This window comes from Botrytis cinerea, chromosome 6, assembly GCF_000143535.2.
Source record: "Botrytis cinerea B05.10 chromosome 6, complete sequence".
NCBI lineage: Eukaryota > Fungi > Ascomycota > Leotiomycetes > Helotiales > Sclerotiniaceae > Botrytis > Botrytis cinerea.
The window spans coordinates 192,427-208,618 of NC_037315.1; the positions used below are offsets into that span (position 1 = coordinate 192,427).

The window sequence follows — 16,192 nt, forward strand, 5'->3', positions numbered from 1 at the left end:
TCTTGTGGTTCACCATCTTGTGGTGCGTGCATCTAGCATCGGAGCTGTGAACTTCTGGCTGTACGGGTATGTGAAAGGGATTGGGACAGGGATTATGATAGAGGTACATGTTTGCTAATGGATTATGGATGGTATCTCCTTGTCTCCAAAAAAAAAACTCCATCAAATCTACTATCTACAGCTTCCTGGCTAGAAAATCGAAACAATCTCACAAGTGGGACATATGTCCAAAGGAAATCCTTTGCGAAGTATCGTGATGGTTGATACTCTGGCTAGCGATAGGTATCATAGCAAATACACGAGTTAGCACTATTTTTTCCTCTGCCCAACAGAAGCATCCAAAGTCGCAAGCGGTGAAACCCGACATATCGACTATATGTCGTTAAAATCGTGGTGCATTATCGGAACAAGATTCAAATTGAACATGAACCTTTCAATCCGCACGGCTAGCATCCACCCATTACCGGATGAACTACGCGTCTGCAGCCATCACAGCCACACTTCCATGCATGGCTCTCGCTGTCCCTCTGGCGTTCCTCATACTAGATCTTTGTTGGCCAGGGGGCTGAAGGATTTGATCAAGTGGGTACGAATGCAACGGCAACTAGAAGACGAATATATAACTCCCTAGAGGCCCTAGATAAGCATATTGTTCTATTATCACTCTCTTACAGCAAGGCAACTGCCATACGATCATTACGAGTTTTCTCTATTTTCAATTAATGCCACTTGTTGACCTATCGCAACCATGAAGTTCACTCAGACAGCAGCCCTCGCCGTCCTCTTGGCAACCGTTTCAGCAAAGGCTATCCCCGCCCAACCCAAGTCCGCAGCCAAGAAGCCGGTCGATACCACGAGCCTCCATTTCTACAATGGCACATGTACTCCTCAAAACATCCGTGTTCGTAAAGAATGGCGAAACATGACCCCGAGCGAAAAGACGGCTTATCTCAAGGCCGAGCAATGCTTGTTCAACCTCCCTGCCGCTACCACTCTATCCGGTGTCACAAGTCGTTTCAGTGATCTTCAGTCTCTTCATCGTGATAAGACAAACCAAACTATCGATGGACTATATGTTCAAGATATCATCCACAACGTTGTAAGTTTTCCTCTATGAAGAAGGTTGAAAACACAACCCTAATTATCCAAGGGCCAATTCCTTCCATGGCACAGATACTACATGCATACCCATGAGACTCTCCTCCGCACCGAGTGCGGTTACACAGGTCCTATGAGCTGGTGGGATGAAGCCAAAGATGCCGATGCCGGCGACTTTTTCCAATCTGACATGTGGACTGCCGAATACTTCGGTTCAACCAACTTGGATGAAAACGCATGTGTTATTGATGGTGCTTTTGCCAACACCACCGAACACATCGGTCCACTACTCGAAAACACCGATTACTGCTTCTACCGAGCATTCGACCTTACACAAGTTCAATACTGCACCTCGGAGAAGGTGGCGGAATGCACCCAGTACAACGATTACTACAATTTCTTCAACTGCATGGTTATCTACCCCACCAGTCCTCACGTCGCTGGACATGCTGCTGTCGGTGGAATGGTAAGAAAGCAACCTCTCCCACTTTTCTAGACCAATGCTAACAATTACAGATGGCCGATATCGATTGTTCTGCCGGCGATCCAGCTTTCTTCATGCACCACAACTATGTGGATCGTATGTGGTGGCAATGGCAACAGGCGAATGCTACATCCCGCATGTTCGACATTAGCGGAAACAGTTTGAACGAGACTTACCTCGCCGAGCAAGGCGATGTGGCTCCTGCTGCTGGCTGGCCTCAAACGACTCTCAACTACACTCTCACTACTCACGACATCCTTCCAGATATTCAAATCTACGATGTTGTTAACATTCAAGGTGGATATCTCTGCTATGAGTATGATTACTAGCGAGTTGTGATTTGACGAGCGAGTGGAAACAAAAAGAGTGGCGAATAAAACGATAATAGAGTAATGGGTGGAAAAGAGCTGCAATTCAATGTATATATAATTTAGGCAAGAAACTTGCACATAGATAATAGAAACGAGACACCATCTCAACCTTCCAACACTTTTTCTACACCCGGAGGCCCGAAACTTTTTCTCATCAGGGAATTTTTTGGTGCCGTTTACGGATTTCATGTCGTCGCGTCGAGCTTCTATAAATAGCTTAGCTTCGCTCATGATTTTGAAACACGTGATCACCCATCACCTAGCACGAATTACAAATACTGTAAAAGAGTAGAAGATGGTAAAAGCCACACAAGAGAAGCCTTTGCATATATTATAATAGTGGGTCTAAACGGCTACGCATAGTAAATAGAGTGAATAACTATATAGCGGTAGCAATGTGAGATGAGGTGAGGTGAGGTGAGGTGAGGTGAGGTGAGGTGATACATTTGGGGCCAAAGTATACAAACGTAGAGGGTCAAATTAGAGGATAGAATATAGAGTGTCTTTTCAAGTCTACAGAAAGAAGAACGATAAATACTAGCTTGAGATGTCACGTGGCTTTTAGATCATGTTTTCCGCGTACAACACCAACAGTTATGCGTATGCACGACTTCATTCGACAGAAATTACACTGTAGAAAGGAAGAAGAAATATAAAAACAAAAACACCGATTCCAAACACGCGAGAGAATCTACACACGTAGGCAATGCATATCAGCGAGCAATCAAGCAAACAAGCGACTTCTACTATCCCATCCATGAATAGAAAAACCATCCTAAAATTTTATCTATCTATCAAAATGCGCTTTGAAATATTCATATGGAATTTCCACGCTAAACAATCATTTATTCATTATTTTCTTTCATCGATGCATCTCCCCATTCATAAATCCATATCCCTATGTATCCCCATCTAGCACGCCACCCTTTTTTTACTCTCCCATAATTAATTCCTCCAATCTCTCCCTCTCCCCACTCTCCTTCACCATCCCCCTAAACACTCCCCCCTCTAGCTCCATCAAATCCCTCGCCTTTCCAAACTCCACCACTTTCCCCTCACCCAGCACCAAAATCTTATCAAAATCCGCAATCGTACTAAGACGATGCGCAATAACAATTAATGTGCTATCTGTGAATTCTTGTCTGATAGATCTTTGAATCAATGCATCGGTATCCATGTCCACTGCCGAGGTTGCTTCATCCAATACCATGATTTTCGGATGTGAAACGATAGCACGGGCAAGGCAGAGAAGCTGTCTTTGGCCTTGCGAGAGGTTAAGACCACCTTCAGTTATCGGTGATTGCAGGGATGTGAAGGGATTTTTGTTTTTCTGGAGCGAGGGAGTCGACGTTCCGGATGTTGAGGGGGTGTTTTGTCCAGTTGGTGGAATGAGCTGTACACGTTCTAGAGCATCTCGAAGTTCCGAGTCTGTATGTTCATCAAAAGCATCGAGGTTAGATCTAACTGTTCCAGAGAAAAGTACTGGATCTTGTGGGATAATCGCTAATCTCGAACGAAGCGAATGCAAATTAATCTTAGAAATATCGAGACCATCAATATGAATTGTTCCTTCGCGGGCTTCGAGGAATCTGAATAGTGCAAGTGTCAATGAAGATTTACCGGCTCCAGTACGTCCTACTACTCCGATTCTTTCACTACGTTCGACTTGGAAAGTAAGACCTTTGAGAACGGGTGGAAGATCATCTGCGTATGAGACAACTAAATCATTAACTTCGAGACGACCTTCAGTTGGCCATGCTGCTGGTGGATCTGATCCTTCTAGAGATTCGGTTTTTAGGTTGGAGTATTCAACGATACGTTCTGCGGCCTATAATATTGAAAAGTCAGTACTTGTCAGCGAACAAAAACGACGCTCCGCTGGCCCCCCGGGGGCCATTGCCATGGAGGCCGTATAAGACTATATGAAATATCATCGAGCGCAGCGAGCAAAAGGGGGTTTGGGGGCTTGCCCCCCCCCCCGAAAGCGTTCCTCCATCTCGTCCATCACCCCCTAAAGTCGGCATTATTGCTCTTTGTAGAGAGCCCTCTCATCTTCACCCACGAAGCTTTTCACAACTCTTGCCTAGCTCTCCCTCCACCCGCAATGCCTAGAATAAAGAAAAATCGACAAGACTTACATTCATATTAAGTTCCAAATTAGTATAATGCCTAATAGTCCACATAACCGTTTGACCATAAGCCAACGCAAAACTCAATGCAAATCCAGCCAACGCAGCATCAATTTCCGGAAGCAAAATGATGACTATCGCCACAATTGTTGAAAACAATCCACCGACAAAAGCCATTCTCCATCCCATCCATCGATTGAAGACCCAGAGATGCCAGAATGTAGTTGAATGATCGTCGATTTTGGCCCACATGCTTTTGATATAGATATCTGTTTTGTCAAATGCGCGAATTGTGCCGACACCTGTAAGAGCGGAACCGAACTGTTCAAAGATGGGGGATTTTGCGGTTGATTCGAGACGCTTGACTTCACGAGCACCAGGGAGATAGAGAAGTGCCACGTAGACACATACCGCCAAAAGAACTGCAGACATGAGAAGAACCCATGGAGAGACAATTATACTATCATTGTTAGTTTTAATGCAAAGGGAAGAAGAGGGATTTGATACACATACCCTGTGCAAATGATTCCAATTAACCCAAAGAAGTTGTTTGCCCCAAATGCGAAATCATTGGCCAATCTTCCATCAACCACATTGAAATCGGCAGTAAATCGATTCAAAATTCTGCCGAGTGGTACTGTGTCCATCCATCTTAAAGGTGTTCTCAAAACCGTAAAGCAAAGTCTTTCGAAAAGAATCTTAGACGCACGAATAGATCCAGTGTAAACGTAGAAATAGCGGAGAGTTCCTACAACAGCAGAAACTGCCGAAAGAGCAACGTATATACTCAAATAGAATGTAGTGTCGTGCTTGATAGCCTCTGTTTGGAAAGATGAATTCTGTACATTTCCATATTGGGGTAAGTGATTGGCCTGAGTTGTGAACATGGAATTAGTAATGCTAGATTCTTGGTAGCTCGCTGTCCAAAGTTTTAACCACCAAGAGCGACCTGAATAAGTGTTAGTAAATATCCCAAGTTGAAATTAATAAATTCGATATCTTACCAGTGATCAAGAATTGCTGACCAACGAAAGCGACCAAAACAAGTATCCAGAAAGGCCATCCACCAGAAGCATTGAGATAATGTCCATAGACCTTTCCTTTAACACTACCACGCTCTCGTGTCTCCTCTTGAACGAATTTCTTTGGATCATCCTTTCGTGATACAACCTTCGCTAACGTATTTCCATCAGTGTTTTCATCGTCAGAAGACAAAGATGGATTAATGACTGTAGATGATTCCGATACCGTAATGGGAGTTTGATCCTCAGCGATTTGTTCAGGCGTTTCTTCGTGGCTGATAATACGTTCAAGAGTACCCGCTTCTTCCAACTCCGAAAGGAGACCTGCACTTTCAACCGTCCCGTCACCAAGTTCAACGAGATATTTAGCTTTGGCCTTGCAAAGAGCAACATGATGAGTAACGAGAATACGAGTACGTCCGATACCAAGTTCACCAGTAAGACCTTTTTCGTAAATGAAACGACCGACATGAGCATCAACAGCACTGAAAATATCGTCAAGGACCAATATACCTGCACGAGAATAAAGGGCTCGGGCAAATGTAACTCTCCATCTCTGTCCACCACTCAAGTTGATACCATTCGCGCCAATTTCGGTATTTTCACCATCGCCAAGCATTTCCAAATCTTTGCGGAGAGCACAGTATTCGACAACTTTTTGATAGCGCTCTTCGTCAAGTGGCAGTCCGAAAAGAATGTTGTCTTTGATACTAGCATTTTCAATCCAAGGAATTTGAGCAACGAAAGCAATTGACGACGGAATGATCCAATTATCTTTATTGGCAAGGTGATCATGTCGATCTTTGGCTTTTGGTCCTCGAGGAACATTGACCTTACCAGCAAGAATATCAACTTCTCCAAGAATCGACGCTAACATTAAACTCTTTCCAGTACCAGTTTTACCGCTGATGACACTCAATTCTCCTTCAGGGAAAGAGACATCTACATTCCTTAAAACATATCGTTCGTTTGCGTCCATCTCATCTTCACCCTCAGCACATGGCCACGCAATTGAAGCTTTCTCAAATGAAACGTTGGGCGCATCATCGGTACTTTCGGATATCTCAGCCCCGTTCAGATATCTTTGAATGCGATTAATAGAAATATAACAATCGATCAAGTCCGTGGTAAGTTCTGGAATGACGCTGAGGGTGACCTCCAGATTGACGAAGACACCTATAGCAGTGAATGCGACCGAAGGTAGAAGAACGCCATGAAGGTAAGCATATACTGCCAATGCTACTGCAGCAAGAGCAATAGGACTTGTGATCCAGCAAAAGAGTAACATTGTATCGTTGAGATAAACACTCCATTGCTCGTCCAACTCCTTCTTTCGGACTAGTCCGATTTTGTTGCCCCAATTCGATTCCAATGCAGAAAACTTGATTTGACGGATACCTTGAAGTGCTTCGGTTACAACTGCCATTTTGACATCTCTTACCTTCATCAATCTGTCTTGAGCTGCTGAATAACGTTTGCTAAAGTAAACGTTGATAGGAACGGTTAAAGACATGGCCAATATTCCTGCTAGCAAACTCTTCCATCCAATGATACTGATCAAGAAGGAAAAGGAGACGACAAGTTTGAAAAGCGAGCCAGGGAAATAGTTGTTGAATGAGCAAAAGTCTGAAACTCTCTTGGCATCCACACCGATCAAGTTAACTGTAGATTGTTTTCCCTTTGGATCAGTGTCCTCTTCTTCCTCTTCCTCTGGTTTATCTTGTGCAACCGACTCTTGAGTTTCTTCAGATGTAACAGTAGACTTCTTTTCCGATCTAGCTGCACCTTTCACATCCTTGCGTCTCATGGCTTTTTGGAAAATTTGAGCCGACAATTGGGACCTAATTGGAATGGCCAGTTCAGCCCAAGAAATCCAGAACATCCAGGATTCAATCCAAGCTGCGGCAAGAGTGACCAAGAATAACGTAGCTACCCAAATCCAAGCTCCAAAAGGGACTTCATCGCCGGGTTGACGACGTTCCAACATTTTCAAAATCTGAAAGGTTACAAATTGAGGTGCGAAATTTCCAAAGGCCTGGAAGACTGTAAGGATCCACTGAATGATGAAAGGTGATTTATGTGCCCAGAAAATTTCGATCCAAAGCGCCCGGGTGTGCTTCTTCGCCTCCCATGCTTCACTGAGATCCTGCGACCTGGTATGATGGTCCATTTTTGGTAGATCTTGTAATTCTAGACGCTTTCTACTATAGGCCAAAGCCAATAGATCACCCACCCAGGAGAAAGTATATCTATCCAGAGCAGAAACGGAATACATGGCATCGACGGGGTGCTCATCTCTAGTCACATGCGGACGACGTGGAAATGAGATGGCGGAGATGGCGACAGAAAGTGTGAGAATTAATTGAGAGATGCGGAGCCAGAAAGTCGCACTTGAACGGAAGTTAGCCTGGGCGGACTGATCCTCCACGATAAGACCATCTTGGTAGAGACAGATGGAAAAGAGGCAGACAGCTGAGATAGCTGCACGAGCACCATTGGTGTATGCTTTGGTAGGACTTCTGATCAATACAGTGCTAAGCGCTTGGATCAGAATGAATGACTACGGCCAAGTTAGCAAAATGATACATGTATGTATATGTTGCCCGAAGGCGTGAAAGATGCGACTTGCCCACAATGCAACATTGAGCCAATCATCAAGCTTCAATCCATCATAATGAAAGAGATCCAAGACGGCCAGAATTATAGAAGTTGCGAATCCGAGAAGCGTGGATATCATAAGTAATGTCTTGGGAATTTTTGTTGAAAAGGCGGCGATTGTTTCTTCGGTGGCAACTCCATCTTTATCTGTATATGTGTTGGGAATTTGCTTTCCCTTTTCTCGAAAATGAGAAGTCAGAGAAAAGACGGATGGGAAAGTCAGGGCAATGACCAAAAGAAGAGCGCAAGTTGCAGCAGCAAGGGAACCCGAATTATAATCGAGCATCTTGAATTGTCTAGTTGAGGGAGAAGAGAGCTGTGAAGTTGAAGCTCATTCTTTTTGGGAAGATATTTCTACTTGAGTGTAACGGATATGGGGGGAGGCAAAAAGGCAAGTGTGAAAAGAAATTGTGAAAAGGATTTCCCCCAAAGATTCGCACTTCTTTCTCTTCTCTTCTCTTCTCTTCTCTTCTCTTTTTGGAGTGCGAATGAAGATATATGTTGCACGCGGTCCGGTTGCAAGTGGAAAGCAACTGCAGCCTTAGCCAAAACTCGAGAGGTGACTAGGGAGGCGGTATTGCTTGTTGACTCATTCGGCAAGATAGATTGGCAGTAGCGTAGTAACAAGTGAAGTAAGTGCAGCACCAATCAAGACAGAGAGAGAAAAGGGAAAAAGATGTACGATATACGATAGATGGATGGATGGATGGATGGATGGATGGCAGAGGACTAGTGAATTAGAGGAAGTGAGTGAATGATTATTAATGAGCAACGGTGGAGGTGTATGTAGAAGCGATGGATGAATTGGTTGGGTGGATGGATTGATTGGTCAGCTAGTTGATTATTGATAAATGGACAAATGGACGGATTGGTCGATAGATAGAGAGATAGAGAAAAAGATTAATATAATAGCGAGACTCACGAGAGATGCTCGATCCTCGGACAACAAATAGAAAGATGCCTTTGATCACGGTATTAATAAATTCCGCAAAAAGCTACAAGCGACTGCTGCTCGCAAGAATGGCGGGACACTCTCTTCTCTGTTTCTCTCGAGGGATCAAGCATCAAAATGCAATGTTGGTTGGTGGGTCTGGGTGGGTTTGAACGGACGTGAGTGGGTGGATAAGGCGAAGGAATCGAATCCATCGGGGTGACAGTGATTCTTATTTATATCCTTGCAAGAGGACCGCTGGAGGGAAGAGCAGTGGAGATCCGTCCATTGGGCCATTGGAGTGGTCCATTACTTGAGAGTTGAACGTGATGAGATGCTCGATTTGGTATGCGCGCGGTTGATGTCGACGACGACGGCGAGTGAGGGCGAGTGAGGGCGAGTGAGGAGCAAGAACAGAAGAAGTGAAGAAGTGTTGATGTGCGTGTTCCCATTCCAACGGTCAGAGAGAGGTACATGATGAGTATAGACATTCAACGATAGATAGATACCTACCTACCTACCTACCTGCCTGCTAATTGTGTGACGAAAGGTAGATGAGATAAGATGTCATGCATTGCCGAGTAGAGGACAGATACAGTGGGAGATACGATGTATATAAATTCTCTCCATACTCCCTCCCTTCTTTACCCGGCTCCCGTCAATATCGTCAACGTAGATATGTTCATGCTCCCCTCGAAATCATGTTCCGTTCCCTCCCCCTCCCCCCATCCATACTTCCACGGTAAGATCTTGCAACCCCCCAAATAGTATCTCATCCATCTCATCATCGTCCCTCATCGTCCCTCATCATCCCAAATGTCGGTCGGTCGGTAGCTCGGTTATATCCAAAATCCAGGGTGATCCATCGCCCCCACCATGCATCCAGATCGTTGGGTCAACGACTCACAACCTTCCATCTTGAAGGCTAAATTTCGTGCATATACTCTGTGTGTGTATATATACATTTTGGCCACATGCTTGTGTTCGGGATGTCTCGTTTGGTGAAGATTTTGCATGTGTAGGTGTAGGTGTAGGTGTTGGTGTGGGTATCATCACACGCCGTGCCACGCCGTGCCATTAGACAAAAATGTTGAGTGAGGCTGACGGTTCTATTCTACACGGTACCGGTAATGAGTATCTTTCTCTCCTCTTCAAATAGCAGGAAAAGTATCAGTGGTGACCCCGGTATCTTATCTATCTATCACCCAGGTTTGAAGAATGCATCCATCCATCCATCCATCCATCCATCCACCGTACATAGAATCTGACAAGCTGGCTAGGCATTAGCTACAAGAAAGAAAAAGAAAATACGAGGAACCACCATCCCAATCCGAAACGGCTGGTCGTCCTTCCTGTTCAAGCTGACCGAGGGCGGTGTGAATGATCAGGCCGTGTAGAGATTTTCATGACTTTCCATGCATGCTTGGTTTTGGTTTTGGGGTTGGGGTTATCTGTCAGCAAGAAGAGACTGAGGAGATGGAAAGGGTTGGTAAGCATGCTATCCGCCAATGATGATGGAGAAGAATGATGTGTGAGCATGTGTTGGATAGATTTTACCTAATTCTTCCTTTCCTATCGTTTTCCTCTGCACAGTAGTGTACGTACTTGGACTCTTACTATTTTGCAACTCACAGTTTCTAATTCCGTTTCCGTTTCCGTTTCCGTTTCTCTTCCTCTTCCTCTTCCTCTTTCTCCATGTCTACGTTCTACGTTCTACGTATCTCTATCGCTATCATCGCTTAATCTTCAAAACTCCAATGCGCCGCCTGCACGAGACATGAGACCTCCACACCTCCTACACCGACGATCGTTCCAACCCAACGAAACACGACGAATCCCCAGACCAGACCGACGAAATATCCCCCACGATACACAACATATACATGGTACCCATCACCCATCCATCCATGGGAATGCGAAAAAGAAGGTTTGGAAGATGCATCGGGAAGAATGCTTAATTCATATGAACACCGGATTCAGGGCGGGTGTCAAAAACCGGAATCGAGTGACTGTGCCGACTCGCGCGACTTGTCTATATACCTCCACTCTAGTACATTAGTCTGTCTGCAGTTGCTGTCTGGAAGTTGGAAGATGCAAGGTTTGTTTGTTGATGTTTCAGTATGATTCTCCACGACGTCTCGGGAGTGAGGAAGACAGTTGAATCATACAGTATCCTCTGTATGTGACCTGGATCAGGTACAGGTACGAAGAAAGGTACCATCTGTGTGTACCTGTATGTGGCATGGAGTAGAAGTAGACATAGCATGGTGTGATGGGAAGACCCACGTGATAAGAACTCTATCACATGATGATACGTGCATTATGCCCGCCCGTGATTTATTGCCTCATAAGGTTAATAATAATAAATCTTGAAGAGAAGGCTGGAAGAGATGGATGGATGGATGATGGATGATGTATTGAATTGTGCTGTGTTGTACATATACATATAGATTTATGATCAGATGTGATCGATCTTCCTCCAATACTGGCTAGAATGGCTCCCGACCCAAGACTGATTTTCTTTTGGCGGCCGTTGACAATGCAACCAATCAAGACCAACGACATGGAGAATGAAGGGGTTTGGGTGGGCGCAAGGTAAGGTAGGGCGTCTTGGAGAATCTCTACATCGTAATACGGTCTGGACAAGCTTTTGTATTGAAGGAGAAGAAGGAGGAGGAGGAGGAGGAGGAGGAGGAGGAGGAGGGAGGGAGAGAGGGATGGAGGAAGAACATAGTAACAATTAAAGGGAGATGTCTTTGTCTATAACTTATATATATATATATATACACACATATATACACACACATGAAGTAATACTCCTTTGGCAGATAAATACCTAGGTAAGTAATTATTGGTACAAATTCAATGAAAACGTCGTTTTAAGGAATACTTGTAAAATCATGTTGATATTCTTTCTTCTCTCCCCTCGCTCCCTCCCTCGCATTTCTATCTTCTCTCACATATCGTACACATACACATTCTAAAATCCAATGAACGCGTAAAATTCATTGGACGCGCAAAAACGTGAAAGAAAATAAGGTTGCCCAGTCCAGCCCGCCCAGCCAGCCAGCCCAGCCCAGTCCAATACCATCCCACACCACTCCATACCATACCTTCGCTATCTTGGCTATGGGACTTGGAGTACTACAAGGTACTGTACAACCTTATGAGACATCCACCCTACCACTGCCACCATTCTTCTTCTTCTCCTCCTCCAACATCCAATTGAGCATTCTCCGTCTTGGTCTTTGCATCGAACTCGCTGGATTTAATGTGCGTTTCATTCTCAACGACGCCTCGATCATTTCAACTGCCACTTCCTCCCTTCTCTTGGAAGACGTAGGGATTCGTTGGGTACCTTTCTTATCTGCAACTCCAGAGGATGATTAAAGTTTCTATCGTGCTGAAATTCAAAACCACTACCCCAGCACCAGTTCCAGCAATCCTACCTTACAACCTCTTCAAACTCTTTCAATCCCTTCAATCGCATCATTCTCCTCCCTCGCTCTGATTTGGCCTCTTTCCCATCCTCTGCAAATAAGAGGGCTACGAATTGAACCACGAAAGAATACTGGCCATCCCTCGACCGATCACCCATTCCAAGATCTTCATTATCGACCTCGAGAAAGACCGGCACAATGAAAGCTACACCCTTAATCATCAACTGGCATGATCAGAATTCTCCCATATATAGTTGCGATTGGGAAAGGGCGGGCAAGGGGAGATTGGCGACTGCGGGAGGAGATGGAAATGTTAGGGTACGTTCAATCTATCCGGATGGGAAATGTGAGAGAGGCACTGATCGGAATACAGTTGTGGAAGATAGAATCCGAAGGAGAAGACCGCAAGATTGACTATCTAGCTACGCTCCAAAAGCATACCCAAGCAGTTAATGTAGTAAGATGGGCTCCGAAAGGTATCCACGCACAACCTAGACACATCCAGGTGGAAGGGGATGAGGCTAATCAATCTTGTAGGGGAATTACTAGCATCTGCTGGAGACGACGGAAATGTGCTACTTTGGGTACCTAGCGAAGCTTCAAGTATTACACCGGCATTCGGAGGAGATGGATTTGAAGAAAAGGAAACATGGCGAACCAAACACATGTGTCGATCATCGGGTGCTGAGATATACGATTTGGCTTGGTCCCCAGATTCCGTGTACTTCATAATTGGGAGTATGGACAATGTTGCGAGGATATACAATGCTCAAACTGGTATGCGATCCAGATCTTTGTTCGTTCCACGGAAACTAATCAATTTTATCTAGGTCAGTTAATTAGGCAAATCGCTGAACATCAACATTATGTTCAAGGTGTTGCTTGGGATCCATTAAATGAATACATCGCGACGCAATCATCCGATCGATCCGTACACATCTATACCCTGAGAACGAAAGACGGACAATTCAGTCTCGACAATAGGGAGGAACCAAAAAAGATTGGGCATAATTTGAAGATGGATTTACCGGGAAGACGAATCTCCTCCAATAGTCCAGCCCCGCCGGAGCTTGGATTTCGCTCACAATTTCCACCGGAAACACCAAATACAATAGGCTCACCGGGTCCATCATGTCCAGGCACGCCAACTTCCATGGCGTTACCGATGAATCCTCCAAGTGTCATTAGTCATAGTAGAAGATCTTCATTTGGTGCTTCTTCTCCAGCAATGTCTATGCGAAGGTCAGCCTCTCCTGCTCCTTCCATGCCTTTACCCGCTGTTATGCCTATGGAAGCATCACCAAAACCATATTCGATGATTGGACTTGGAGTCAAAAATGCTCATATCTACGCCAATGAAACCCTCAAGTCATTTTTCCGAAGACTCGCATTCACACCGGATGGTAGTCTTCTTTTCACCCCAGCCGGTCAATATCAAACGCAACACAAGGGATCAGAAGAGGGTGCGAAAATGTTATATGAAGTAATTAACACGGTTTACATTTATACAAGGGGTGGAATTAACAAGCCTCCTGTTGCACATTTACCGGGGCACAAGAAACCTTCTGTGGCCGTCAAATGCTCTCCGGTTTACTACACAACAAGAAAAGCTCCTTCACCAATTACAAAATATATCACCATCGATACATCATCCGCTGATGACACAATGGCAGCATTGCCAGAACCAGCAATGGTTCCTAAATCTCCATCGAATGCTTCAATGGAACCACCTCCAATTGTATCACAAAGTAGTGATTCCTCGAGACCTAGTTCTTCATCTAAACCGAAATCGTTGGAGGTTGAAACAAACGTAACATCTCAAGGTCCAACAATGGCATTTTCTTTACCTTATCGTATGGTTTATGCTGTTGCCACAGAGGATTCGGTTTTATTGTATGACACACAGCAACAAACCCCGCTTTGCATAGTGAGCAATTTACATTGTGCAACCTTTACAGATTTATCATGGTATGCTTATTCTAACCTATAGATTTTGTTCTATGCTAATTAATCAGGTCAACTGATGGAACTACGTTATTGATGACATCTTCGGATGGTTTCTGTTCAACATTAACTTTTGCTCCTAGTGAACTTGGACAAATTTATGATGAAGAAATACCTACTGCAAAACGTTCATTTATTAGTGGTTCAGCAGTCTCGTCAACTCAAAATACTCCCATGGCAACACCAACAGCTGGGATTGCACCTCCATCACCATTTCCAGTTTCAAATAATCATCATCGTACATCTTCAAATCCTATGGTTGCGCCATCACCCCCACCAGCTCCCATCACGACTTTTAGACCTTCTTCGCCTACGCGATCAAATTCTACATCTTCAGTTGCAACACAATCATCTCATGTAACATCAGCTCTAGGGACAATTATCAGTAATCCAACTCCGTTGTCAAGTAGTGTTCCAGGTATTGCAGCAGCAAATACCACTTCAGGAGTTCCTATGACAACACCCCCACAAACTCCTAGAAGTACTACAGGTTCGGTAGTGGGTGTTAAACGTCCGGGAGATGTAAGTGAGAGTGAAAAGGAGGATACAGGAGCTGGACCTGAAAAGAAAAAGAGAAGAATTGCTCCTACTCAAGTTTTGTCGACGAATCCTGCAACTGGCAAGTAGTGATTTGGATGTTATTCAAGAAGTTTTCTTTTCCAATTGATTTGAGACTTGATTTGATCTCATGGGATGGTGGGTTGGTGGGATGTGATATTTTTCGGTATCCAAAGGCTTAGGTGTGTATGGTTTGGTGTTTTACGAACTAGGAAGGAGTTAACATGAAAGGAAAGGAAAGGAAATATATGATGCCCTGGTACCTTTTGCATGGGATCAGGTTGGAGTTTTTAGTGGGCATAAATGAATATAATGATTTCCATTTTTATTTCGACTATTATGTATAATTTTTGTTATTCTTTAGCTGAACTATGTTTAACAGTTTTTTCTTTTGATTTTATGAGAAGGTGTGAATGATTTGTATTGTTAATGGAATGAAGAATTTTATGAATGATTCGAGAGAGGAGGGGTTTAATAAGTTTGCTCTTTTCGAGGTTTACTATTTGAGTATCTGATATTTAGTGGTTATCGTTTTTTGGTGATGGTGATGGTGATGGTGATGGAAAGAAGGAAGAGAAAAGGGGGAAGAAAAAAAGAAAGAGAGAGAGAGCAAAAGAGAAAGGGTGGAGTTATGTATAGTGATTATACGGAACAAATAGGAAATCTGCGAGGGGGTTTGAGTTTTGAGGGATAATTGGATAAGTGAATTTGTGGAGGAGGGAGCGGGGAGCGGGGAGAGGGATGGATGGGTGGATGGATGGATGGATGTTGTGAGTTCTGAGTAGTGAGTAGTGAGTTGTATTGTTTTTGGGATTTGGGATTGGGGGATTGGGGGATTTGAGGGTTTTATTTTATTTTTGTTTTTGTTTTTGTTTTTGTATGGGTTGATTGGATTTTTAATTATGAATGAATGGGTGGATGGGATGAGTATTATTAGTCTTTTAGCGATTCTGGATTTTGAGAGGGGGGGGAAGGGGGGAAGCGGGATTGGGATTGGGATTGGGGAAGTTAGGCTACGCTTGTTTGTTTATTCGGCTCTTTTATTACTATTACTCTTTTACTCTTTTACTCTTTTACTCTTTTACTCGAGATTAGAGAGAGAGAGAGAGAGAGAGAGTGTGTGTGTGTGTGTGTGTGTATGTTTACTTTACTTTACTTTCCTCTATTTGATACTCTAATTCTCATGATTTTGGTTGGTGTATTGGAATTGGAATCGGAGTTGTTCCTTTTTGGGGGAGGGGGGGCTTGCTTTTGCGTGTGGAGGATGTGGAGGATGTGGAAGACTTGTTTTTGGTTATGGCTGGGTGTGTGTTTGGGTATATGAATCGTTGTAGGAAGTAGTCTGTCTATTTGTTTATTTGTTTATTCATTCATTTATTCATTCACATTGTGAGTAGAATAATAGTCCTGTTAATGTTTGTGTTTGTGCTTGTGCTTGTGCTTGTGCTTGTGCTTGTGCTTGTGCTTGTGCTTGGGTTTCATGAGTATGTAGTTGGT

General features: G+C 44.0%; 3 protein-coding genes across 3 annotated transcripts; 2 read left to right on the forward strand and 1 right to left on the reverse strand.

Moving 5' to 3' along the window:
- The first annotated feature begins 632 nt into the window (after positions 1 to 632).
- On the forward strand, positions 633 to 2,208 carry BCIN_06g00420 (hypothetical protein). Its single transcript, XM_001560118.2, has 3 exons — positions 633 to 1,099; positions 1,151 to 1,564; positions 1,615 to 2,208. Exons 1-3 carry the CDS (start codon positions 749 to 751, stop codon positions 1,909 to 1,911), a joined length of 1,062 nt encoding a protein of 353 aa, XP_001560168.1. The 5' UTR covers positions 633 to 748; the 3' UTR covers positions 1,912 to 2,208.
- Positions 2,209 to 2,711: 503 nt separating this feature from the next.
- BCIN_06g00430 (hypothetical protein) lies at positions 2,712 to 8,236 on the reverse strand. Its single transcript, XM_024693293.1, has 5 exons — positions 7,734 to 8,236; positions 5,087 to 7,664; positions 4,596 to 5,031; positions 4,092 to 4,542; positions 2,712 to 3,781 (listed from the first exon to the last, which is right to left on the reverse strand). The coding sequence occupies exons 1-5, from the start codon at positions 8,046 to 8,048 to the stop codon at positions 2,885 to 2,887; spliced, it is 4,677 nt and encodes a 1,558-aa protein (XP_024549079.1). The 5' UTR covers positions 8,049 to 8,236; the 3' UTR covers positions 2,712 to 2,884.
- Positions 8,237 to 11,576: 3,340 nt separating this feature from the next.
- Positions 11,577 to 15,169, forward strand: Bccac2. Its single transcript, XM_024693294.1, has 5 exons — positions 11,577 to 12,451; positions 12,507 to 12,609; positions 12,671 to 12,910; positions 12,964 to 14,101; positions 14,149 to 15,169. Exons 1-5 carry the CDS (start codon positions 12,332 to 12,334, stop codon positions 14,762 to 14,764), a joined length of 2,217 nt encoding a protein of 738 aa, XP_024549080.1. The 5' UTR covers positions 11,577 to 12,331; the 3' UTR covers positions 14,765 to 15,169.
- Positions 15,170 to 16,192: the final 1,023 nt, after the last annotated feature.